The sequence below is a fragment of the Megachile rotundata genome, chromosome 14, assembly GCF_050947335.1.
Source record: "Megachile rotundata isolate GNS110a chromosome 14, iyMegRotu1, whole genome shotgun sequence".
NCBI classification, from domain to species: domain Eukaryota; kingdom Metazoa; phylum Arthropoda; class Insecta; order Hymenoptera; family Megachilidae; genus Megachile; species Megachile rotundata.
This window is the reverse complement of record NC_134996.1, coordinates 13,828,391-13,853,339: the sequence shown is the minus strand read 5'-3', so window position 1 is coordinate 13,853,339 and position 24,949 is coordinate 13,828,391. Positions and strand designations below refer to the sequence as shown.

Genomic DNA, 24,949 nt, shown 5'->3' with positions numbered 1-24,949 from the left:
GAAACAGGAGTTAATTAACACGCAACAAAATCTCTTCAAGCCGGCGAGCGTAAAAAACACCGGAAAGGGAGTGGAAAGAGTACTTGTTTTTCTTCGCATTCAAATTTTCGAACAATGGAGGCGCTAAAATCTCTCCGTTTCTTCGACAAATAAATCAATAACGAAAAGAGTCTCGCGCATGAGGCGTGAAGTGGTCAGGTACAAAGAATTACGTTTCACTGTCCAGTAGATATATTAAATTTATTTTCACAAAATTCGATGCTCTTCAAACATTTTGCTCCCGATATCAGTTCGATCTTCAGTTTTTTTGTTCTTGTTTGTTCAAAGTCGTTAGTGCAGTGTTTTGACTGCCTGGTACCGAACTTCTCGCAGGTCGAACGTCAAATATCTTCTTCAAGGAGCGAGGGAACTGACTGTTCAGACCCGCGTAGATGATGGGGTTGTAGCAAATTGAGGACTTGGCTAATAACGCAGGTAGAACTGCCACCGATGCCGAGGGCTTTGCCTATAAAACCCCAAGTTTAGGTCAGTGACAATCGGTTGGGTCAATGACCAAAACAATCCATTTAATTATACAGTAGTCGAAATATGGATGCATTGTAGTATGATTTCAGAGGTTAAGATAGTTTTTTATTACTGAAGCTTAGCCATGATCGTCATGCCATTGCATGCGATAATGATACTCCGCTAACGGGAAATTATAAGAATACTTTCACTGCGCATGCATAAGATTAAACTGTTTATAATGCAGAAAGCATTCACGAAAGGGGTTCGAGTTATTTTGCGTGCAACTATGTTTATACCGGGTGTCGCGATAGTCGGCTGAATAAAAGCAAGTGAAGAGATTTGAGTTCCTCATTCCACAACTATTTCAAAATATTTTACAAATATGAAGCAATGTCACAAATAAAAAACTCCTAAAACTCTCCCAAATAAATTTGAAATAAATGAAGAATGAAAGGAGCTTTCTTTTTAAAATGATAGAATTTCAAATACGATATCTCGTTTTATTTTGCTTCATAACGTAGTGATTACGGGGCGGTTGCACGCGTCGAAGCGAGTCGCAATTTTAACGCGATGTCCCGCGTTCCCGGTTCGTTTCTCCGGGAAATCGTATCAGAGGATGAACACAAATCCGCGTACTTACGTCGAAATATTGTGCGGCGAGTGCAAGAGCCGCGTACGGGGACCAAGCGAGCAGGAAAGCCGTGATCATTAACGCAACCATTTTCGTAATTTTCGCCTCGCGTCTTCCGCTAGCACCTAAATTATAAAAAATATGAAACCTGCCGGGGAAATTACCTGTTACGCTCTGAGCCCGGGGTTTAGAAAGTAAAAGAATGGATCTTTGATCCTGAACGTAAAATATTTTCTTACAAATTTCGGTAGGTCTAAGATAGGTCTAAGTCTGACAGGTCTAAGTTAAATATTTTAAATTAAATCAGTAACTGTGGGCAATATAGTGAACACACTGCTGAAGATTTATCTAATAAAATACTTAATATCAAAGAGGACTTATTTCTGGACCAGTAATATTGACAATGTTACCTGCTCTCTTCCTCACTTTCCTCAAAGTCAATACAATCGCCACGTAACTGGTCGTGATCACCAGAACAGGTATCACCAGGCCAAATGTGAAGATGAAGCCTATGTAACTATCGCTTTTTGTAACTGGATCATGGATTTCCCAGGAGACGCTGCAGGATACGTTTCCGGCTTCGGGGCCGTAGCTTCCCCATCCAAAAAGTGGCGGCACCGAAAGACAAAGAGCGTAGACCCATACGAAGAAACCTAGTATCACAGCGTGCCTGGTGAAGAAAGATAATTAGGAACAGTTTGGAGAAATAAAATAATAAATTACTCTTAGATGATTTATTCATTGCAATTGGATAGATGCAGTGTTTAATGTCTGACACTTGTAGTTAATTTTCTTTATTTGTCAACTTGAATTATATTAAATTAGTCGATTGGTCTTCTCAAAAATTACAGTCCAAAATAAAGTTTGAATTTCGAGTCGAAACGAGACAATTTTCAGTGAATGCGAAATAGAACACTAAATTGTAAAAATTGTAGCTACGGTCAGACTTTACAATTTGCGGTGAACAAATTTTACTCGGCGAAGCGCAGTTTTATTTGCGGCTGGAATTATTGTGATTTGCGGCCACAGTCTGTCATAAAGTAGAAATTCAAAAAATACATTTTGCAATATCCTTTCTCCTCGCATTAATAATCTTATTGTATTTTATGCGCAATTAAAATCCTGTCAAAGGATGTATAATCTCTAGTTTTGCGAAAAGGAGGATAGAAGGATTAGAATGATCCAGAGTTAATTGCAACGAGAAGCATTTACAAAAACATTTTTAACGGGAGTTTCTCTTTGGAAGATTTTAATTGCGATCAGTGTAGACAGTTATTCGACGTTAACTTTTAATCGCCATTAAACGTTTTCTTTATAAGTTATTGTCTTGGACAAGGGCTGAATTTTTCGAATTTTTATCAAAATCACAGGATCAAGGATCGAGTTACGATCCATTTCTCTTATCATTTTTTTCATGCATGCGCGACTTCTACTCGAGATTTTTGGAGCGGAACACCTGACCGTTTCACGACTCAACTGACCGAGTGGACGATCCTCATTTCTTACTTTTGCTTTCACGAGGTGACAGCTCTTTCGACACACAAATTGTCGAAAAATGAAACTACGACATTCCTTACCTTATGGACAAAGCGTTCATCGGCTTGGCCACCAGCAGCCACCTTTCAACAGCCATCACCGTCAAATTCCCGATGCTAGCGAATCCCAATGTGGACATGAACCAGGCGTACCTTCGAACAAAAATTGATCAATTATTTTCTGGAATTTGAAAATCTAAAAATGTTGGTCTAGGAAATTGCATAAAAATAATAATTCACAAATGTGGATGACTAGAATGCTGCTCCGGGGAAAAATGGAAAAACACATGCTATCAGCGATACTGAACGCGGGAGTCTCCCGGGAAATCATGTTGTTCTCGTTTCAACACGATACGCTGGAGATTAATTGAAAATTAAGGTTCAATAGGTAGGTATCGAGATATTGGAAAAGTTATACTTTGATATACAATATGCGATGAAGTTCCATCTTCTTCGTGCTTAAAATTACTAGGTGAGAAGTACGCACAAAATAGTTACGTAAAGTGCTGAAATGAAATAATACGAACTAATAGAAATTTGAAAGTTTGCTATCTTGTGTTTGAAATTGTACTGAAAAGTAGAACTTCAGTCAAACACTGAAAATTGATTGATGAATTCGAACAGGGTCGAAATTAATTAAGAAGGAGACAAAAAGGGTGGAGAGAAGACTAATTGATAATGAAAAATATAAACGTGAGTCCAATTAAAAGAAAAAATAATAGATCAGTGAAGCATAAAGGGGACAAATTGGTGCAGAGAAAGGTACACTAACTGATCAGTGGTAAAAACAGTATTTGCAAAAAGAAAAGTGCAGCTGTAACGATCGTGTTTGATTAATTCTTGGAAGCAAAGAAAGGTTGTGAAATGGTAGAAATTTTATGGAAAAAAGGGGACTCCTATTATGTTTAAAGTAAAAAAATGGCTGACAAGCATAAGTCGTACAAAGAGAACGTAAACCGACAAGAAGGTATAACAATATGAAGAAAAAGGAAAACTTCGGTGAAGCAGCGAAAGGATTTGTCGACGATAAAAGGGAACGGGGAAAAATAAAGAGAATTCTTGTGGTATTAGTTTAATGAATCATAAATTATACCAGAGACACACTTTGTAGCCCCAGTACCATCCTCCAGTGATCGCTGAAACCATGGCTACGGGATTTCCAAGAGCTGCCACCATAAAATCTCCTACCTAAAAAGAATCGCGATTAAACCCTTTCTTTTCAAAAGCTTACGGTCATTAACAGATTGTTCCTTCATTTTTTTCTTGCAAAATTATGCGGCAAATATTGAAAGAAACGAGAAAACTCGCTTATTGATCAAGCATCAGACTTGCAACAGCAAATACCAATTTATTTGACAAAAGAAGTAATTGGAACGCAGGTGTCAACTTCAGAAACTTTAATTTTTTATTTGTGATGTAAGTATTGAATGAAGACAGACGCAACAAGTCTTCAGTTTTCAAACGTTTGTACAAGTCTCGAAACTTTCTAATAAAACATTTTGTAAATTACTCTGATATGCAATATATAATTAAACTTGGTGGAAGTAATTTAATGTGACTGACATTTGCAATTTATTTAAAAGCCGACGTTCTTTCTTTACGTTGTCAACTTCACGTTGAGAAATAAATAAATAAGTACGCTGCGCTTATATCTGTCACAAGTACAATGTACAAAATGCGACGAGACGGAAGTTTTGAATTATTAAACTTGAAGCTGGATTTAGGTCGAGTCCCTTTTAATACCAAATCTAACTTGACCCTGTTCAAACACTGCAATTAAACCTAAATCGTGGATCGAATCTATCACCGTTTCCAATTAGTCTACAATTATTTCACGCAAGTAATCTTGATGTTTTAAGTCCACTAAGGTTCATTCGATAATTTGTTCAGGACGCACCTGCTGCGTCGTAGGTTGAATTCTATTAACCAGATTAGAACGCACCAGGTGCGTCGTGCATTGTACATCACATTTCGTTTTCTGTCAAATTAATATAAACTTGTCATGTGACCAATGGTATTGCCTTTTAATATTAAATATAATGAAAAATTGCACGAGTCTGAATGCTATGGGCAACGTTACCCCATTCAGTGAATCCACATTCCTTCAGCAGGAATTTAAATAATATCAGCGCCTACTGAATACTACATGGAATGCAATGATCATTTACGCACATATCTTCAATAGCAAATGGCTTATCACGTGTGAAATATCCAAGTACGTGAACCCTAACATTTTCCGTGGCTATTACAAAATCAGGATTCCACGTATCACGCGTGATTCTCATTCTAATGAGCAACGTGTGAAGACATGATTCAATTGCAACTAGTTGCGACTCCTTGTCAAATTTAATAAAACTGTTGCTTCTGACTAGCCTCCGTTTTGCAGTCACCCTTAAAATTTCGTTTGTCATTGCCACAAAAAAAGTTGCATAGTCACACGATGTTTTATAAAATAAAACGTGAAATAACACTTACGATAAGATTAACAAGGATTACGTTGACGGGTGTCCAAAGGATCTGTGCATCCTTGACGATCACCAGTCCCACCAAAAGATTCATGGTGAATCCAAAGAACCCGATGAAACCAAGAACAATAGCGGCACCCACGTACACCACAGGACTGATTTGATCCTCGATATTATCTTCAAACACCGCGGTACTACGATTCAAAGACATCGTTTTTTATTTTCCTTATTTGAATGCAAACGCGAAACAAAATCCACCACGCGGTGGAGCGACACAATTTCCTTTTCGCTCCACGTGGCAAGGATACGAAAAGTTGATCGCGTGCATCAATCAAAACCAGTGGCAAAGTTTGAAAGTCTACCTACCCTTATATAAAGCCCGGATGAAACTACCCTCTCTCCTCTTTCTATACCTAGTATATCACTCCACTCGGTGTGGATACAACCCCCCTGGTGAAAAACAGCATGCGCGAGATCAGCTGCTACACCGTGAACTATTAACCCTGTGGTAAATGTACCATTACCTTCATGATCATGAGGCAATTTGATTAGGGACTTGTCCCCGTAACTTTCGTTTTTTAATGTCTGTGAAATTAGATTTTTGAGTTATTTTTTTTCGGGGAGTAGAGTGGGACATTGGTGCAGAAAATGTATGGAGATAAAGTAGGAAATAAGAACCCTTGCATGCTTACATTAGATCGCCACGCGTTGTATCACCACGTGTGGGAATTCTACATACTGCAATACCGCGCTTGGTAATTCAGCGCACTGTAATCACCACGCTCAGGAATTCTACACATACTGTTACCACGCGTGTAAATTCTTTGGTCGCTTTTATCAATATATCAATAATGATTAAGAACCTTTACAACCCTCAGTCCATAACGTCAGAATTAATATAAATATAACACGTATTTTTTATATATTTATTTTTGTCCACCTAGTATTTCGACGAAATCATAAGGTCCTATCGATTTCAACGATTCGTTCGTTACGGAAAAAGAACGAAGTTCTCTAATCCTATTAATGGTTCCAGGGATCACACTCATTACTCGTGGATTATCACGAAGGATAGTCGTCGCAACTCGCTATTAAACAAATGGGTTCTACAAAGGGTAACCATGCAATAAAGCAAGAGTTTTTCTTTGTGGATCGAAGGGTTACGTTATTCGATCGGTATAAAAATTCAGCGTATACGTAACGATTTTTTGTATGATCAAAGTAACTTGACAAGTTGTCCAGAGAATTTAAAAGCAACAAGAACTAAATATTTTGTAAACAACAGGCAGCATCCTTTATTCATTACATTCGTTAATAGAGAAGATTTGTGTAGCAAGAATTTTGACGTATTTAAATTATAATTTACAATATAAAATACTTTTATAGCTATTTCAAATGCAGTTACATATCCTCTGTGTCGCTGTCTGAATCTTCTGCCATTGCCTGCTTGGCCTTTGCCTCAGCATCAGCTTTTATGTCTGCTGGCACAGATTCATGCCTTCCATTTGTATGTTTGCCTACCCAGCTCATTTCAAGTTTAAACTGCTTGTCTTTTAATTCATCATGGACAAGATAGATAATACGTGCTGCCTCTTTGACTAAATCATTGCAGGTCATGTCTGATAACTTCAACTTTTCAATTTCTGTTTTTGCAGACTGCTTTGCTTTACCTGTGGATCAATACATTAAGCATGCTTAACTATCATATAAATTGTACAGTCTCACAAAATGTAAGTTGTATCAACATACCAACAGCACAGCCATAGTATCCAAATGATACTGCAGAAGGATCTATCATGTACATAGCAGGTCCATCATGTTCATAAGCACTAAGAATTACTGAACAGCCGTATGGCCTGACCGCTGAATATAAGGTGTATGCATGCATGTACATGGAAACTCTTTCATTCAAATACTTCAACGGAATACCAACTCCATATTCAGACTTGTAACTGGCTGCTTCGGATCTGGCAACCTCTACAATCCGCCTTGCATCAGAGATCAAGCCAGAAACAGCCATGCCAACATGTTGGTCTACGTTAAATATTCTTTTGTTGGTGCTAGGCTCATACAGCTTTGATGTAACAATTTTTTCAACTGCGAATACAACCCCATCTTTTCCTCTTAATCCAATCACAGTCCTGTAAATAAAATTGTATACATGCAATTATCATGAACACTAGTAGATAAATGTTTCTGGCGTTTGCAAGAGGGTTACAATGTTTGAATGATATTTTAAAGAGAAACTTTAGATAAAGTCAATTTAATATTCACCCTCCATTCTCGACGGCTTTTTTAGCATATTCCACTTGAAACACACGTCCGTCCGGTGAAAATTGAGACGCAGACAAGTCATACTGAAATTTTAAGAGGTTAGATCGATGTTATTGCTCATCCCTCGTTTTTTAATGTTCATATCTCATTGATACATAAGATATTTACCCCTGTGCCTATGGAACTCATTCTTCACTCGTTCAAAAATATAAATACTGAAGTATTTGTTGCAAGAAAAATTGTTTATACACTTCACAGGCGTGAATAGGCGAAAATCAAAACTTGATCGTCAGCGCCAGTCACCGCCGCTTGTGTTCTCGGTTTAGGTTAGGTGTCAAACATCGAACTGACATCTGACGGGTCGTTAGAAAGTTATGTTAACTTTTAAACGAACGTCATCGTGAGTGCTCAGTTTTTCAAAAGTTATAATAAAATAACAATAAAAATGGTAAATATAATATTGAACAAATTAATGGGTTGTAAATTGAAAGTGCAAGAGTAACAGTGATCCATAATTTATTTCGTATAACGACTTAGTGTTACAAATATTTTAAATACTAAATTCGCAATTATTTTCGTTCTTCTGTTAGAAAGTTCTTGATGTTTTCTTTCTTACAGGTGTATTCAGGCGGGCAGCCATCTTTGAATCCATATTCGATGGCCTTCCGGAAGTCAGCTAGTGTTTGTTCGTACTTCCCTTCAATTGGCGGTCCTCTGTGAACGTGCAGTGAGTAATTAGAAAATATTTAGTAAATAATAAACAATTGCAGTAATAATAGTATTATTACTGACTGAGGCAATAATTTCATCGTTTCAATGATCATTTCTGCAGCTTCCAAATATTCTCGTGCAACATGGGGTTCTTCACAAGCTGCCCTGTACAAACACTTGTCACCCATTAAATATCCTAAAGCCAAAGCAACCTCTCCTTCAGACACCACGTTTTCTGTAAGTGTTTAATCCTTTTAATACCTAATCGTATACAAGTGGTGGCGTACATACTATATTCAGATAGTTTTTTAAAATTTATTTGAAAACGTTTTAACTAAGGATAAGTAGTTAACCTTGTTCTAATTCCCGCGCTTTATAACCATGGTGTCCCAAGTATCCTGCGCTAAATACAACTGCTTTGAGCACTAAAAGCAGTAGCAAATTTGACAAGTTTAGATTTAAAACCTGTAAAATAGAAAGTAATTATGAGTTCATACATTAGAAAATAAGAATGTATTTAAGTAGACATGTTACATTGTCAATGGTGACGTCACTGTTCACTCAAGTGACAATATGACAAGAGTCTACCCTGTTATTTTTAATAATAAAATTTCAAAGAACGACCTATGTGATATTTTGTGTTCTTGTAATCAATAAATGAAAATATACTTACTTGACTGCTGCTAGACGATCTTTGCACAAGTTCCTTAGCAATTTCCATTAACATAGAACCACCATGTTTCTTGTTCGTTTCTTTACCGAAGTCACGGTCGTCGTTCGCGCTTCGTGCCAGAACCGCATAACTCACGAACGCCATAACAAATAAAAACTGCACTTTCCACATCGTATCAATTAAATAATACGAAAGTACTCAACAAATAAAACGAAATAGATCACGCTATAAGTAGTCTCGGAATAAATAATTTCGTAGGAGAAGTCGCTTGTTTTGTCACTGAAAGAAGAGTGAGGTCGGGTCCGATGAGAAACGGTGATTTTTATAAGGCTACGTTTTGTCTTGCCAGCAAAGCGTAAAGCCAGCTCGTTTTTACCCGTGTGCATCAAACCGAAGATGGTCAATGTCTTCTATGTTTTCTCCCATTGTAACGTCACTTCGTACACGATTGTTAATAACATTTATTAACCGTTGCTCGATGCATCGTCGCACTTTCTTTCTTCGTTGACGGAAATAAGCGGTGAAAGCCCCTGAACTTTTACTCGAACCAAGAATTTCAGAACCACTGATAAACATTCAACAAGAAGTATACTTACATTTAAGATTTTTACTCTATTTTCACTATATTTTTGTTTTTTAGTTAGTTAAAATTACGGGAATTGTACATACAGAAAATTTGTAAGAAAAGTAAGTGGTAGATCAACCATAGTTTATCGAATGGAGCTCGCGTGTCTTATAAGTACTAAAATCGAAAGCTATTCAATTATGCACCCAAAGTTCTGCAAAGGGGATGAAACTACGAGAGAAAAAAAAATGTCTCGCAAGCAGTCGTTGCATAATTTAAGAATCTACACTTTTATTACTTTCCCCATTGTCGAATTTCTCCCTTTACCTATTCAATTTTTTGAAAGATACAGAGTTATAGAAACATCTATACTTTCGAATATACATTTTAATACGAAGTAGCTTCTGTACAATTTAAAGAATCGAAATCTGCAGTTTTATCTATTTTTCTTTCATCGCGTACAGAACGGAAATATAACCCATGGAGGTTTTCAAAATCTGCAACACGAAGGTGGCTCAAAAATATGAATTTTTCGTATATCAATTACGCACCTGGGAGTAGAGTTCCAACGTGAAGGAGCAAAATCCTCCTGCAGTGATTTGCAACGGATTTTTTGATCGACATATGATTAGTATAAGCAGTTTCGCATTTTTCGCTGGTAAATTATACCAATTGGAATTGTATACTGCATTAGCTATGTCCAGACTCTGAGAAAAGTAACAAATTAGAACAGGATGTTTACTAAATAAAAGTGATAAAAAGATATACCTCAGCTCTAAGCTTCTCACCGACGTAACAGTACAAGTACAGATGCAACATTACATAAATCACATAAATCATCAGAAAACTAATTTGTATGATCAGATACTCCTTTTCTTGGACGTCAAATGACTGTACATAAAATTACGTCAATCTGAATCCATCTTAACACATATCCTTATCAAAGTATCAAAGTATCTACCATGATAACTTGGAAACATTGAAAGCATAATTGAGTTGTACACCCAATCATTTGAAATAGGAGCATCATGTTGAAACAATCTTTTATCGTTACTGCAAATCTTGGGGAAAAAATTAGAGATAATTAAAAGAGGAGTTTCAAATATATAAAGCGTGGAGTTTCATGTGGTAATTGCAGCACGTAGCAATTATCGCGCGTGGAGTTACGGGGCGTAATAATTATTGCGCGTGAGATTATCACGCGTGCAATTATAATGCGTGGAATTGCAATGCGTAGAGTTACAGGGCGTAATAATTACAGCGCGTGAGATTATCACGCGTGGAATTATAATGCGTGGAATTGCAATGCGTAGAGTTACAGGGCGTAATAACTACAGCGCGTGAGATTATCACGCGTGGAATTATCGCGCGCGGAATTATCACGCGTGGAATTATAATGCGTGGAATTCCAGCGCGTAGAGTTATGGGGCGTAATAATTACTACGCGTGGAATTCCAGCGCGTAGAGTTACGGGGCGTAATAATTACTGCGCGTGGAATTATCACGCATGGAATTATAATGCGTGGAATTCCAGCGCGTGAAATTATTACGCATGGAATTACAATACGTGGAACCACAATGCGTGAAATTACAATGCGAGTAAAATTACAAAGCATGGAATTACCACAAGTGGAATTACAAAGCATGAAATTACCACAAGTGGAATTACAACGCATGGAATTACACCACATGGAACTACACCATAATTCCGAAGCCTAGAATTACGAAAATTTACCACTCAACGATATAACAAGATTACCTATTCAGATACTCGTGTTTCCGAACAATTTTCCCCACTTCCACTTCGAAATGTTTCTCCTGAGACGACAAAAGTCTCTTAATATCTCCATGCAAGTTCTCCAACTGTCCACAAACGTGCAATATCAGCATAGCGACGAAAGTGTCGACCGCTGTATAAGTGATCGCTCCGTACATAGCGGCCACGAACTGGGCGAACATGGTCAGCTGAAAATTCGGGCTGACGTTGACGTCGTATGGGAAATAGGCACGGAAGAACAATTTGCTGTCGTTGTACTTCATTGTCAAACATCGGAGAAAGACGTAGACAAACACCACTGTGCTGCACATTATGGTGCTTTTCATTACCATTGTTCTAGTGGTTTTCGCGATTATTTTCATCGTCTCACGCTGCTCTGGTGACTTTGTTGTGCTCCAGTCTATGGCCATGCACTCTAGCAGAGACTTCAACGCTTATGAAAAGGATAAGGTAATTTATTCTTTATTATACATTTTTTTAAAAGCTACTCTTTAATTTCTTAGTTTTGTTATTTAATTTTGATGAAATTTTGTTGCAGTTTGGATGAAGTTTGTATGCAGTGAATACTTCAGATGTGATATTAAATATTTAAAGTAATACATTGTGTAAGTAATGTTTTGTGTACAATTGCATTTTATAATAAAATTGTGAAACAAAATAATATTTACATTTTCCATTGTTCCAGAAGGCGATGGCTTTCAGAATGCAAATAGTGAATGTGACATTCGCCATTGATAAATTTTCGACCACCAAGTCCATGTCACCCCAAATCAATGGAAAATTGATCGTCTGTGGAATAGTAATGAAGCACGACATCATTAAGACTGATACAAATACCAGATAGCTTGAGGGTCGATTCCATTTTCTTTCTTCTGGCCATATACCGAGAAACTTCATCGTATACTGATTCCAACCGTACACGTACTTTAAGTCTACCATGTAAAACAAGTTAGCATAAAACACTGTACAATAGTGTAATAGTAGCGTATAAGTTAATACTCGATTCTTATTCATTAATATAACAAATTACCGGCTTCAGTATCCACCGAGACTTTCATTATAGCTTGTTTCTATAAACTGTCTAACTGTCTTTTTTCGAAGATGTTCTTTGCTCTGAACTCATGCTCCGTTCGCGCATTCGAAACACGCAATAGATTCAATTATTCATCGACATCAAGTTACACGTTTGAACATGCGATTGCAGTCTATCATCGATTCTCGAATTATTTATCTGATCGAGAATACGATAGCTTTGTTCTTTACTCCTTGGCTAAATTTTATCTGGATAAATATTTATTTATGAGTGCACTTTGTTGGTGCAGAAGAATGTAGACTTGCAGAAGCAATTTGTAAAAATATATTACGTTTGTTGCTAAGTAGATTATTTTTACCACGTTAGTATTAAAGAAATTTATTAGTTAATTATATTAGGGGATAGTGCATTAAATAATCTGAGACTGAAATTTGTGAAAAACGTTTAATGCTAGACTGTGCACGTGGGGATTCGGTGAACGTTCAATAGTAACATTATGGTGTGACATAACTACTGTAAATGTTTCATTCGATATTTTAAGATGAATACTCATTATAGACTAGAGGAGTCACTCTAACGAGGTGACCTGATCGCTGCTCGCCACTGTTAGTAAAACTGAAAGGTAACCCATTGCTGTTTTCAGAATCTAAAACGAGTTAATTATATCTCTTTATTTTAATACCTGTTGTAATATGCACCATAAATTATTCTGTGGCAATACTCTTTCATTTTTATTTTTGTTAATATAAGCATAAAATCGAAAGTGTTACTTACGGTACTGAATAATTCCATAGAGAAAGTGCTAAATTTTCCAGCTGTCAAACAAAGAGGTCGATGAGATCTATTCATGATAAATAAAAGACACCTAGCTTCCCGTGGCGAGACGTTAAACCAATTCGATTCGTATGCAGCATTGCTCATTTCCATATTCTGCAATATTCTTCTATAATATACTTGTCTGACTAATTTTCTAGTTAGACTAAATTGTAACTTGTTAGAATTGTTTCACTTCATACAAAACTTATCCCAAAAAAAATGTCCAAAGCTAAAAAATATTTATAAGTATACTTGCTTGAACAAGAATCATCTCTCCTATATAACAATAAATATATATATGAACAAGAACAAATAGCACCAGTAGCACGAAGAACACAAAAAATAGCCATTGCGAGTTGTACATTCCAGCTCCACCTTTCAACAACACCTGTCCATATTAATTCAATAACACAATTTATTCTGAAAATGTATCCTTTCCATGAAAAATCTCAAGTGACTCACATCGAAGAAAAGAAAGCCTTGAAAACAGAATTCTATCGTGCAGAGCAACATCTGCATGAGTAACAGCATGTTGAAACACTCCTCGATCTTTGCAGCAAATCTAAAATACAATTTAATTAACTATAAAATATAAATATAAATTTTGCTATCACTCACTCGTTCAAGTATTCATGTTTCTTCACAATGTCCGCCAGTTCCTTTTGTATCAAATCAGCGTCTTTCCCACAGTCCGGATCGCCCATGAGTCTCTTCAACTTCGTCTTCAAGATCTTAAATTGTCCACACAGGTGTATCACTAGCATCGCAATGAAGGTGTCCACGGTGGTATACGCGATGGTGGCCAAATATCCAGCAGCCACTTGACCCACGGTAGTGAACACGAAATTCGACGTTCGACGAAGGTCATATGGAAAATATCCGGGGTAGATCGCAAGATGATCTTGACTCGTCTGATTTTTATCGGAGAGCATGATCGTGATCAGTCGTACACTGAGAAACACCGTCTCCATCGTGAACGTTAGTATGGATCCATAAATCGATATCATGTTACTCGATTTCGCGTACGTCCTCATGGTCGCCCTTTCTTCTTCCGTTTTTGGGGCGTTCCAGTCGTCGTAGAAGTGCTTTATGACTGGTTTGAAAGCTTTGAGAAGGTTTAATTATTATATAATTATAAATATTAAGTACTAAAAATATTCAAGTGTGTATTTTGTGAAGGTATCAGATTTTGTACATGTGAAGGTATTTTGTACGTACTGTCTTTGTGATACCAAGCGAAGGACAGCTTCAGTATGACGTTGATACCAGGGATATTAGCTGTCGAGAGGTTCTCAGTAACTAACTCAATGTCTCCCCAAATGAAAAACAAATTGGCACTTTGAGGACCAACTCCGAAAAAGACAGTGATGAGTATAGCTGCAAGAACCTTGCACATGTCCCAATGTTTTCTTGCGGTGAACGGATCTGGCCAAATACCAATTACATTCATGTTCCTCTGGTTCCATCCCAGAGCCACTTTCAGATCTTGAAGAAAATTTGATGGATTACGATCTTGAAGGGTGATGATGTGGATAGTAAGTTGGGGATTTAGGAATTTGGGGATTTGAGAAATTTGGAATTTAGGAATTTGGGGATTTGAGGAGTTGGGGATTTGAGAAGTTGGGGATTTGAGGAGTTGGGGATTTGAGGAGTTGGGAATTTGAGAAGTTGGGAATTTGAGGAGTTGGGGATTTGAGGAGTTGGGGATTTGAGAAGTTGGGAATTTGAGAAATTTGGAATTTAGGAATTTGGGGATTTGAGGAGTTGGGGATTTGAGAAGTTGGGAATTTGAGGAGTTGGGGATTTGAGGAGTTGGGGATTTGAGAAGTTGGGAATTTGAGAAATTTGGAATTTAGGAATTTGGGGATTTGAGGAGTTGGGGATTTGAGAAGTTGGGGATTTGAGAAGTTGGGAATTTGAGAAATTTGGAATTTAGGAATTTGGGGATTTTGGGAGTTGGGAATTTGAGGAATTGGGGATTTGAGAAGTTGGGAATTTGAGAAATTTGGAATTTAGGAATTTGGGGATTTTGGGAGTTGGGAATTTGAGGAATTGGGGATTTGAGAAGTTGGGAATTTGAGAAATTTGGAATTTAGGAATTTGGGGATTGGAGAAGTTGCGTATCTAAAAATTTGCAAAATTAAGAATTTGAAATATACTAATTTGGTAATTTGAAAAATTAAGAATGTAGAAATTTGGGAACTTGAGTATCCAGAATATCTTTTCTTTTCGTACCCTGATCGTCCATTTGTTCTTCATCCACTCGCACCACACGATCAAATGGCAGTTAAAAATTTCCATGAAACTCTTCTAGGGAGGGAAGTGTATGCTTTAAAAAAGTCAGAGACCACCCCTCCTCCACATGAAATGTTTGAAAGTTAAGAAGGGACGATGGACGTAGTTATACATTCATAACAAGTGGAACAATTGTTCCCTTTTTTCTTTTTTATCGATTTGCTAAGTGTAGTTAAGTTTATCGTATGGAGAACATTTCTGTTTCATTCGGTGAATAATTCACGCTGCTTAGCGAATTAGAGGGGTCGTTTGCGTTTAAGAGGGTGGTTGAAACTTTGTTACTTGTCAGTAGTTATCACTTGTTACTTTCTGTGGCTTCCGATGTTCTCTACGTTCAGAGTAATTTTTAAAAAGGAAAAATTTTTATGGAATTAAATTCTGTGAGTATATCTACAATTTCCTTAAGACAAAATTATTAAAGGAGGAAAAGAAGATACATTTTTGATTGGATAAATTAGTTCATTAACATTAAATTGTGTACAAAACATGACAAAATTCTTCTCTCGCATACATCATGTAACTGTTGTATAATTTATTTACAATGATAGGATTAAGTGGTCCCGTGAAATACTGTGAAAACAAACACAACATTTATTAGCAATGTACACGTACGATTATACATTGATATCGTATACCTCATGTCCTCGCAATTAACAACTAAAGAACTAAATAAATATCCTTAAATAGCACGCGTTGATAAATCGAATATTTGATTCGAACCGATTAAATAGACTCGTTCTTTCAATTCGGTGGTTGAATAAAAAGGAATGAAAAAATATTCGAGAAGAAAACTGGAAATTAGTGCAAATTCGTTTAGACTAATCACTTACAACTACGCCTAAACCTAGTGTCTTAAAGTACAGATTTTTTGCGCGTTAAATAGGTTGATATGTACAAAGTTTTGGCGGGAAATCGGATTTCGTTTGATTCGCTGCTTTACTATACTAATTATCGTGTTGAAAAAATTACAAGTAAGGTTAATTTTTAATTAATTTCCAAATATTTGAAGTATAACTCAATGTCAGGAAATTTAATAACTACGGTAATATTTCCTGGAGTCATGATCGACAGAATATCGATAACCAGCTGCGATATTAATCGCAGTATTAGCAATATTAATCACAACATTAGGCGAATCGAAACGAAAGCACCGAGCAGCTCGAGCTGCGAACGCTTTCACCGCTTGTGAAATCAACGCTGATTTATCAGTTCCGCTTTCCTCGAAGCACAGGAAAGCTAGGATGAATCCTTTCAACTCAGAAAAAGACGTTGCCTGGCCTGGCCTGGGGACACAAAAAGTTTGAACAGTCGTGTCTTCTTACGGCGTCCATCACCTGTTGGAAATGACTGGACACTTGGACGGCTGCTCCGGGTTGAATCCTGCAATGTAACGAGAGGATGTGTAGACCTTGTGGAAAGTTGGGAATTTCGACATTTGTGAATATAATGGTGAATTTTTATGTTCAGTACAAATGTTAAAAAGTGTAACAGTTCATGTACAAATTATGGTTTGATTTATTATAGCGATCTCCCAATTAAAGAGTCAGTGACAGCAATTGATTAGAAAGGCTTGTATCGATAATTGATGACTAACGGTCTATGGTAATTGGTTTGGAACTTGAAAGTTGAATCATGAGGTGAAAAAAATTGGAATGATGTGCGCGATGAATCACCAGTCACTAGGAAGTAACAGTTCTTTGTTCTCTACATATTCTAACAGTGTAACTCTTTCTAAAGTGCACCGTATACCATAAACATACATTTTTAACTCCAACTGTGTTTATCAATTTTGCTATCTAAAATTAGATTATCAATTTTGTACTATCAGTAATAATACTGGAAAAGATTTCGAACATTTCAGTATAGATGGTTGCATGATAGTCAAAGGGTGAAACACAGTCAGAGAACATTTCTTTGACAAAAGTCAAAGAACATTTCGACCAGTCTGGACGGAACCATAGCGAGAAACAGATAACTTTCTTCCAGCTTTCGCCGGCGACGTCCTACTGACTGATTCGACTTTTACCTCTTAGCACAGTTTCACTTTGTGCATACACACACTCGTGTGTACACATGTACGCTTCGTTACGAGGCATGGGTGCTGAGAAAAATTTGAGAGTACATCGGCCCGATAGAAAATCAATGGCCTGATCAAACGATCGCCTTTCTCCTAATCGATTTTCTAATTCTAATTCGTCAGTGTCGATGGCATTCATTGTTAATGATTATGTCAATTTGATTGCTGACAATGTATCGATGATTGAAAATTAACATACAATCATAGTTGATGGTTGGTATTTAGTAATCGATAATTTCTAATTGATTTGGTAATTGCTTATTGAGAATTGTCAAACTTGTTACTAAGTAATTGATCATTTTTAACTCACAATTAGTACTTCACAACTTACTAGGACAATATTACATAGTTGGAACTATGCAACTCGATGCCTAGTAATTAGTACTAGTTAACGGTAACTAATTGGTGCTAATTGGTAAAGTATCAAGATTGTTTCGTAGTCCAAAACCTTTCATAACACTCCTCAGCATTTCCAACACCAAATCCGTCTCGCACGACTTTTCCTCACCATTTCCTCATCCGCGAAAACGAAAGCCCATTATCCAAACATAGTCAGCTACATAACCGTATGCTAACTAGGTGTCGTTATATCATTAGTGAACGCAACAACGGTCTTCCTGTTATTTTGTAACGCATCCCCCATTTGGCGAATCTATTTTCCACTCGGCAAAAACTATTCCCACACGGTCGATACTCACAGACCCAGAAGAGCGGCCATTTTCTTCTCCATAAACGTAACCGCGTCTGGTCCCCTTTCGATCATAGCGTCGCAGAATAGCCTTTTAGCACACGGTGTGTTCGTCCAGTCGCCATCGGTGTGGGCCACTTCGGCCACCTCCGAGTTCTCCAAGTTCTGAAGAGCGTCTTCGAGTTCTTGGTCGATCTCGATGCTCCTTTTTCGTCTCTCGTCCCTTCCATCCACGGAGTTCTTCGTTCCGTCCACTATCGAATCTTTTGTTGATGTGGACGCATCTTCAAGTTTGTTTTTATCAACCACGTCAGGGGCTAGCTTCTTTTCTAACAGTTCAAAGGGTTTCGATCCATCCTCCACGATCAGAATATCTCCATTCTTGTGTCCTTGGTTTTTTCTAGGGATCAGGAACTCTGTGATGTCGATGTGACCCTCTGGCCGAGCTGGAAGGTCGATCTCCACGATCTCACTGATCGAATCCGCCCCTTTTCGCTGTAGACGCTTGTTCCTCACCAAGTTCTTCAGGTTACTCTCCGCCTGGAAGATGTCCAGGTAGTCCACGCTTCGTTTTCTTCTGTTATTCGCTATTTGACCCGTTTTATCCTCGTGTTTCTGGTCTTGGACGATCATCACAACACCGTTCGATTTGTCTCTCTGATCTTGTGGCTCCATCTTCTCCAGAAAGTACACTGTCCCGTCTCCCTGCTCGTTCAGTGCCTTCACAAGTGGTGCAGCGTCTAGAGACCTTTGGTACTCCACTTCCGTTGACAGACCTTCGCCAGATCGCTTGAGAACGTCCACATCCAGGTACCTTCCGACTGCCACAGCTCCTATTCCGAGAGCCGCACCGGAAGCCACGAGTCCCAACGCCGGAATGAGAATACTACTTCCTGAAGCGACGGTGTCGAACTTGTCCTGAGCCTCCTTGCCCTTGGACAGCCCCAGATTTTGCGAGATCTTGTGCGTAGCTTCCACCAGAGGGTCAATAACGGGCCTAGTAAACTGAGACACCTTCTCCACACCGTTAGAGAACTGACTCTTCAGGTTTTCAGAGATTTTCACCCAAAATGGCGCGTCGTTCGGTCTCTTCAGACCATAAAAATGCTGATTCGGGTAGTAGTTCTTTGTAGTGTAAGTATCTACAATATTCTTGTCGTTGAGGACGTACTTCTTCTTCTGCCTCTGTTCCGTGAAGGAGTACTGATTCTCCGGGAAGTTGTCCGGTCGTCTCTTCTCGTTCTTCACGATTTTCGCGGGTTGGACACCCAGTTCTGGGTGGGCGTATTGCAGGACGGGTGCTCTGGCACCTGGTTTCAGCGCTACTGGCGCGATTTTTTGACTTTCTGGAGTGTAGAGCTGGGACACTGGGTACACGGTCACTCCGTCTGGGTGCAGCATCCTCTTGTGAGTGCTGGCTCGGAAGTTGTCGCTCCTGGATTCGTACACTTCCGCCTTCAGGGCCTCGTTCTTGTAGTTCTTGGGGTCCCACTCGAAGAACACGTTCTTGCCCTCCTCCTCGCTGTCCTTGCCATACCTGTGTTCAATTGCTATTAGTATTGGTCGCTTGATAGTTCGATGATGTCAATTGATAGTTAGTAGTTGATTAGTACTTGGTTCTTTATAAGGTAAGTTTGTAAGGTCTTTATAAGGTACTTGAGATGTAGTTAACAATTACTGTATGGTAGTTAATTAACATGCAGTAATACATAAGTAATACATAAGTAATTTTAGTAATACATAAGTAATTTTTATAACCTCCTACCTTCGATTAACGTTCTTGAAGAACCTCTCGAACCTCTGCCTGTCCGCGTTCTCGCTGGGAAAGAAATTGGATGACACATCCACATCACTTCCAGACCCCCTATCTGCTACCAACTTATTATTGATCACCCTAGCGTTTCTCCAAGTCTGAATTTGATCAATAGGTTCATCAGGCACCCTCTGCCCATGGATCACAGGTGTCCCATCCCTGTCCATCGTCATCGGTGACCTCTTCTGACTCGATTTAACATTAATCTCCGACCTGACGATCACTTCTGGCGGCACGTTCTTCGCGTTTCTGTTCTTCGACAGATTCGCGCCGATATTCGTCCTCGTAGACTGATGAGGCAAGAACGCGAAGAGCTTCTCGTCGCTTTCGTCGCTCAGTTTTCTCTGCGACCTGTCTTGGAAATGTCGTGGCAGCAGAAGAGTACCGGCTGGTAAGGAGTCGAACCTGGAGTAATTCGGTCGTTCCATGGTCTTCGGGTCGCTAGGAAGAGGTTTCCAGCTTTGGTACTCTTCGGTAGTCGATTCCTGCAACTGGACAGCTCTTCCATCGATACCGAGAGGCGTCCAGTTCCCGTAATCGATGTTCTTGTCGCTGGTAGATCGATCATTCGCGTCAACCTTCTCGTTCGTAGACATATTTGCAATTTTCGTGAAGTCTCTTTGGGTGTCGGATTCGGATAACTTGACTCGGAGTTGCTCTACGTGAGCTTCTTCGAGTTTTCGGATCTCCTCTTTTGTCTTTGACTCGTTTCTACTTGCGTTCGAGTCTGAGATATTCTTCGTTTCTTCGACGTGCTTCTGGGACTCTTCGGAGTTGGCCCTGTCTCGTCTTTTGACGATGAGCGTCGCTACGTTTCCTTCGCTCGTTCTGACTTTTAGCTCTTCTGTCTCTCCTGGAAGACTTCTGGAGACTTTTAGCATCGTTCTGGTGTAACTAGGCTTGGGGAGGTCTGCGCTGCTGATGCTGCAGAGGACCACTAGCAGTGCCAGGGAAAATATTACCTGGAAGAAATGAATGGACGTTAAATATTTATTTGATGCATCAAATTTAACGTACTTAACTATTTGCAGTATCTTAGTACTCGAGATTGTAGGTCAGACTCACTATTATTAATTCAGAAAGAAAAACACAAAGACCGCAAAGAACAGGTTCTCTTTTGAATAAATTCCTGCCCAGCTCCCAAGTAAGAAAAACATTTTTGACGACTGAAAAATACCTCAACGTCTGACGACAATATTATGCAGCTCACGACTACATCTGAATTTTTATTCAAATTTATTTGCGTGCTTCGCAAATTGCTACGCTGTTACAATTTCATTCGACGTTTAAATTCTACTTTGGTAGGACGAATATTTTACCTTATCGTTCTGAAGCTCAAATTCCTCGATCGAATTTCACGTCGGTAATTTATTCGGTGCTACGGCAAAAGTGAAAGTGACCCTAAAAATCCTTCAAGTGCTGTCACCGAGGAAGAAGATACATCGTGCATTATTTTAACGATTTTAAATTAGTAAACTGATCAATTTTTTTATTAAATTATTACTGCAGTAAAATCTTTAGCACTTTCGGTGTTACATAACCTAAAAAGTATCTGCATTTAATTTTTCGATTTTAGTTTGGAATTGAGTGATTAACTTGAAATGAATTAAATAATGAAATTAAATCTGAAATTTGACTTAAATTTAAAGTGGACTATGGGTACGATTTCTGTGGAAGTCTTCAGATTCATCCAGAGTTACTTTCAAATTAATTACACTTAAAGTTCAATAATGATCGGAGATATCTACATTAGCTCGTAACATCCTATCCATAATCTCATGTTAATTATTTTTATTACACGGTTTTAGAAACCGTAGCTGTATCTAAATTGAACCTGATGATCGGTTTTTAGCCTACTTTTAGAGGCAAATTAATGATAATAAAAATCCATCCATAATTGAACGCTGCAGTGTATAATATGAAACTTGTAAAATACAAGTTACTACTGTTACGAATTTCTGATTCCAGCAGATTTTTAACTTGTAAGCACTTAGGATGCAGGAAACGATGGGAGGAATCGAGAGATTCCATGGCGAGAGAAATTTAATAGCTCGAAGAAATTGCCGGCATTCTTTACCGGGATTAGAAAATAGCGATGCAGTAACCGTGTGACTAGATACTTTCTATTATTAAGACTCCTATTATTCATTGCGATCGAAGGAAGTCTTCAAAATGGCTGCAATATGTTTCGATTGCCTCCAAAATTTTTCTTTCGTTATTTTGAATATTGAAAATTGTCAGTATTAGTTTTCAGCTGATTAGTTTTCCTCTCACAAGAAGAGGAAAGGGGGTTTCCGTGAACGCGATAAGACGAACAATCAAGGTCTATTTTCTCATCGGACATTACCGGTTGATCGAAAGTCACTAGAATGGAAAAAGTGGATCGTTTCGAATACGAATGTAAACTGGAGTCCGGGGAAAGCATGTCGTTCCATTTCACTTGTTCATGGAACTCGATTATTGGTCCAGACCTTTGATGGATGCCTGTCGATCATGGGCATAAGTGCAGCGTGTGAATCAAGATTAATTCACGATGTGGAAGCTTGGTAATTCGAATGCTTACAAAGTTACAAATTTTGAAATTTTGAAATATGAAACTTTCAAACTCATAGCATAACTTGAAATTTTTAAAAGAACAAATTAGTGAACTCAGCTGCAAAATTATGACATGGAACAAAAATTGACAATTCTCTAAATAGATGAAAGATGTACAAATTATACATTTAATCATTTGTATTAATGGAGACTGTGATTTCAAAACTCTGAATTGCAAATCCTCAGGCTTCCAAAAAACGAATCCCAAAAATTCTCATAATAGTCCACTAAATCATTTCACATCGAAAGAAAAAATGCACGATAAATTCCAGGATCCAAATCTTAACTTTCCAAATTGACCAAGGCTTCCCCTAAAGGGTCCTTTCCACTCCAATTCAACAAAAAATGGATAAGAAATCTTGATCTTAAGATGAGCGTAGGTTTAATCGCGAGCTCGTAAAGGAGTAGTTGAAGCATAAAGTCGGACGTGATTCGTGAATTACTAGGCTTATGGGAACATGAAAACTGTAAGGTCGGTCGAACTAATGAACGATACGCGATTAATGGGCGTTTTATCGACGGAAGTGCATGATCCACGCGGACTACGATGGCCCCGATCCGTGTCCCATTGCATTTCCGCTCCAGAAAGCTTGCGGACACGCGTTCATTCTCTTGCAATTAACGTCGTTGCTGTCCATCTTTTTCTGTTCCGGAGACACTTATGGTTTTTTCGTTTCGGCGCAATCGCTGCAATTTTTTACTTTGAAACTTTCCTTGTAGGTCGCATTTGCATTGCTAAGTCGCGGTTTCTTTAGAAATTTTCTTACGAGAACTTTCTTTGCGACTTTCGTTGTAACTTTATTTAAGAATTATTCTATGCACTTGTTAATTTTTTACTGCAATCTTCCTTGTAACTTCGTAAATATTTTCACTGAAATTTTCTCGAGCTCTGCGATTTTCATTGCAAATTTTTTTGCGATTTCCACTATAAATTTTCTGATAATATTTACGCAAATATTATTACTGTTGGAAGCTTTCTAATAATTTCTGTATAAATATTTTGATCGTCTGCATCATTAATTTTTTTCAAATTTTCACTGCATCTTTTTATAATTACTTATGTGACTTTCATTATAATTTTTCTAAAAATTTGTTTTATTTTAAAAAATTTTTTCTGCCATGATTGTATCATTGAAGACAGAAGATTAAAAATGAACATCGAAGATGTAGAAATGTTTTGTAAAACATGTGTCAGAGATTCATCGTAAAATCTGAATTGTCAATAACTTCGATTAGAAACGTACGGAAGTACGAAGTAATAACGTAACAGGTCAAACGTTTTACAAATCCGTCGAAATGTTATTCAACAAAAATTGTCCGACTCCCGAGAAAGTAAACGGAAGGAATGTGTTGAGTAACCGAAGGAAGATGTTCTAACAGCCGAAGAATCCAAGAGGAACCTGACCATGAAGAAAAACATATTTTATAGTTATATAAAAACAGAAGGTTGTTTTTCAGAGGCACCTTTAATCTTCCACAATTACCTATGCAGAAAAATCCGGAGAAAAAAGGAAGAATGCAGAAGAGACTATTATAAAGAAAAAAGGAAACCAGAAATAAATTGCCTGAAATTACGCAAATGGTCAAAAATCAGGCTCGAAGCATTCGAAGAAGGATCATAATTTGTTGGAACGACCAAAATCTGAATGAAGACAAAAAGGACCATAAATCTGACGTGGTAACAAAAATTGCTATCAGTATTTTATAAAATCCTCTCTGAGAGGAAACAAATTAATTGCCTTCAATTAATTTCTTATTAACAGTCACAATTTCATACTCTTATTACAACTTTTTGAAACAAAATTAAACACGATTGAAAGAAGTATAAGTTAATCGATTACACTAAATTATACATTCCGTTATTCCCGATCACAGTTTCCGTAAAACTTGATACTTTTTTCACTTGTTACAATTATGTTCGTACTAAGAGAACAGTTAGGCTTTCAGCCACTGCAGCTAACTGTCCATTTAATTACACGTTGCAGTAAACATCGTGACAAAAAAACAATGTAAATTGCGAGGTAGATTTGATTGTTTCGACTGTGGAACAATACGACTATTGTCTCAATGTCTCAAGGTATACGTAATTGACACACGATTAGAGTCATAATTGACATCTAAGATGGAAGAGAAAAAGAAGAGGAAAATTTAAAGCCTGACTCCTGATCTTTGAAACCTCTTCAAAAATGGTATAAAATAAAAAATTGTACTTAAAGATATTAAATGTGATAAGTACCTGCATCTTGTCCATTTTTTCCGATTAGGCAGTTGTCCAAAGGGAAAAGAATCGCGTGGTTTCTTGTCTCAAATCCGCATGATACGAAGCAATCGATTGGAAGAATTAAGGGAAGAAAAAAGGAAAGAGATTTCGGCGTGCAGAGACCCACTGTTACGCACCTGTTGACTCCCGGAATATCTTGGCGAGACTGACGAAGGCGCTCAGTCAGCGGCTCCTCGTGTCTCCGACGAAGGACCGACACTTCTTTCTCTACGA

The 24,949-nt window shown here is 37.9% G+C and overlaps 6 protein-coding genes and 1 long non-coding RNA gene across 8 annotated transcripts; 1 reads left to right on the top strand and 6 right to left on the bottom strand.

Annotated features, from left to right (window-relative positions):
• Positions 1-226: 226 nt before the first annotated feature.
• Positions 227-6,294, bottom strand: LOC100879662 (green-sensitive opsin). 2 transcript variants are annotated; one of them, XM_076539494.1, is made up of 8 exons: positions 5,831-6,294; positions 5,505-5,723; positions 5,149-5,332; positions 3,767-3,861; positions 2,716-2,826; positions 1,549-1,808; positions 1,148-1,263; positions 227-505 (listed from the first exon to the last, which is right to left on the bottom strand). In XM_076539494.1, exons 3-8 carry the CDS (start codon positions 5,230-5,232, stop codon positions 299-301), a joined length of 873 nt encoding a protein of 290 aa, XP_076395609.1. In that variant the 5' UTR covers positions 5,233-5,332; positions 5,505-5,723; positions 5,831-6,294; the 3' UTR covers positions 227-298. The 2 variants fall into 2 exon arrangements, with proteins under 2 accessions (XP_076395609.1, XP_003700126.1); XM_003700078.3 differs by lacking the exons at positions 5,505-5,723; positions 5,831-6,294 and having other exon boundaries at positions 5,149-5,487.
• A 112-nt stretch (positions 6,295-6,406) lies between these two features.
• On the bottom strand, positions 6,407-7,740 carry Prosalpha7 (proteasome alpha7 subunit). The gene is made up of 4 exons (XM_003699967.3): positions 7,581-7,740; positions 7,413-7,495; positions 6,888-7,279; positions 6,407-6,808 (listed from the first exon to the last, which is right to left on the bottom strand). Exons 1-4 carry the CDS (start codon positions 7,599-7,601, stop codon positions 6,540-6,542), a joined length of 765 nt encoding a protein of 254 aa, XP_003700015.2. The 5' UTR covers positions 7,602-7,740; the 3' UTR covers positions 6,407-6,539.
• Positions 7,741-7,793: 53 nt separating this feature from the next.
• On the top strand, positions 7,794-12,183 carry LOC143265752 (uncharacterized). The gene is made up of 6 exons (XR_013040428.1): positions 7,794-7,860; positions 8,031-8,139; positions 8,245-8,360; positions 11,479-11,588; positions 11,677-11,743; positions 11,824-12,183. It is a non-coding gene; the product is annotated as an uncharacterized LOC143265752 (long non-coding RNA).
• On the bottom strand, positions 7,901-9,513 carry LOC100879551 (uncharacterized). The gene is made up of 4 exons (XM_076539495.1): positions 8,797-9,513; positions 8,477-8,588; positions 8,205-8,358; positions 7,901-8,126 (listed from the first exon to the last, which is right to left on the bottom strand). The coding sequence occupies exons 1-4, from the start codon at positions 8,965-8,967 to the stop codon at positions 7,982-7,984; spliced, it is 582 nt and encodes a 193-aa protein (XP_076395610.1). The 5' UTR covers positions 8,968-9,513; the 3' UTR covers positions 7,901-7,981.
• Positions 9,636-12,152, bottom strand: LOC100879440 (odorant receptor 22c-like). The gene is made up of 6 exons (XM_076539496.1): positions 11,807-12,152; positions 11,121-11,571; positions 10,323-10,422; positions 10,130-10,252; positions 9,913-10,068; positions 9,636-9,858 (listed from the first exon to the last, which is right to left on the bottom strand). Exons 1-6 carry the CDS (start codon positions 12,150-12,152, stop codon positions 9,802-9,804), a joined length of 1,233 nt encoding a protein of 410 aa, XP_076395611.1. The 3' UTR covers positions 9,636-9,801.
• A 493-nt stretch (positions 12,184-12,676) lies between the features above and the next one.
• Positions 12,677-15,615, bottom strand: LOC105661759 (odorant receptor 9a-like). Its single transcript, XM_012295329.2, has 7 exons — positions 15,223-15,615; positions 14,206-14,472; positions 13,606-14,092; positions 13,450-13,549; positions 13,244-13,375; positions 12,946-13,101; positions 12,677-12,817 (listed from the first exon to the last, which is right to left on the bottom strand). Exons 1-7 carry the CDS (start codon positions 15,233-15,235, stop codon positions 12,740-12,742), a joined length of 1,233 nt encoding a protein of 410 aa, XP_012150719.2. The 5' UTR covers positions 15,236-15,615; the 3' UTR covers positions 12,677-12,739.
• Positions 15,616-15,720: 105 nt separating this feature from the next.
• LOC100879326 (uncharacterized) lies at positions 15,721-24,949 on the bottom strand. The gene is made up of 4 exons (XM_012295356.2): positions 24,692-24,949; positions 19,813-20,822; positions 18,058-19,584; positions 15,721-16,662 (listed from the first exon to the last, which is right to left on the bottom strand). The coding sequence occupies exons 1-4, from the start codon at positions 24,704-24,706 to the stop codon at positions 16,539-16,541; spliced, it is 2,676 nt and encodes an 891-aa protein (XP_012150746.2). The 5' UTR covers positions 24,707-24,949; the 3' UTR covers positions 15,721-16,538.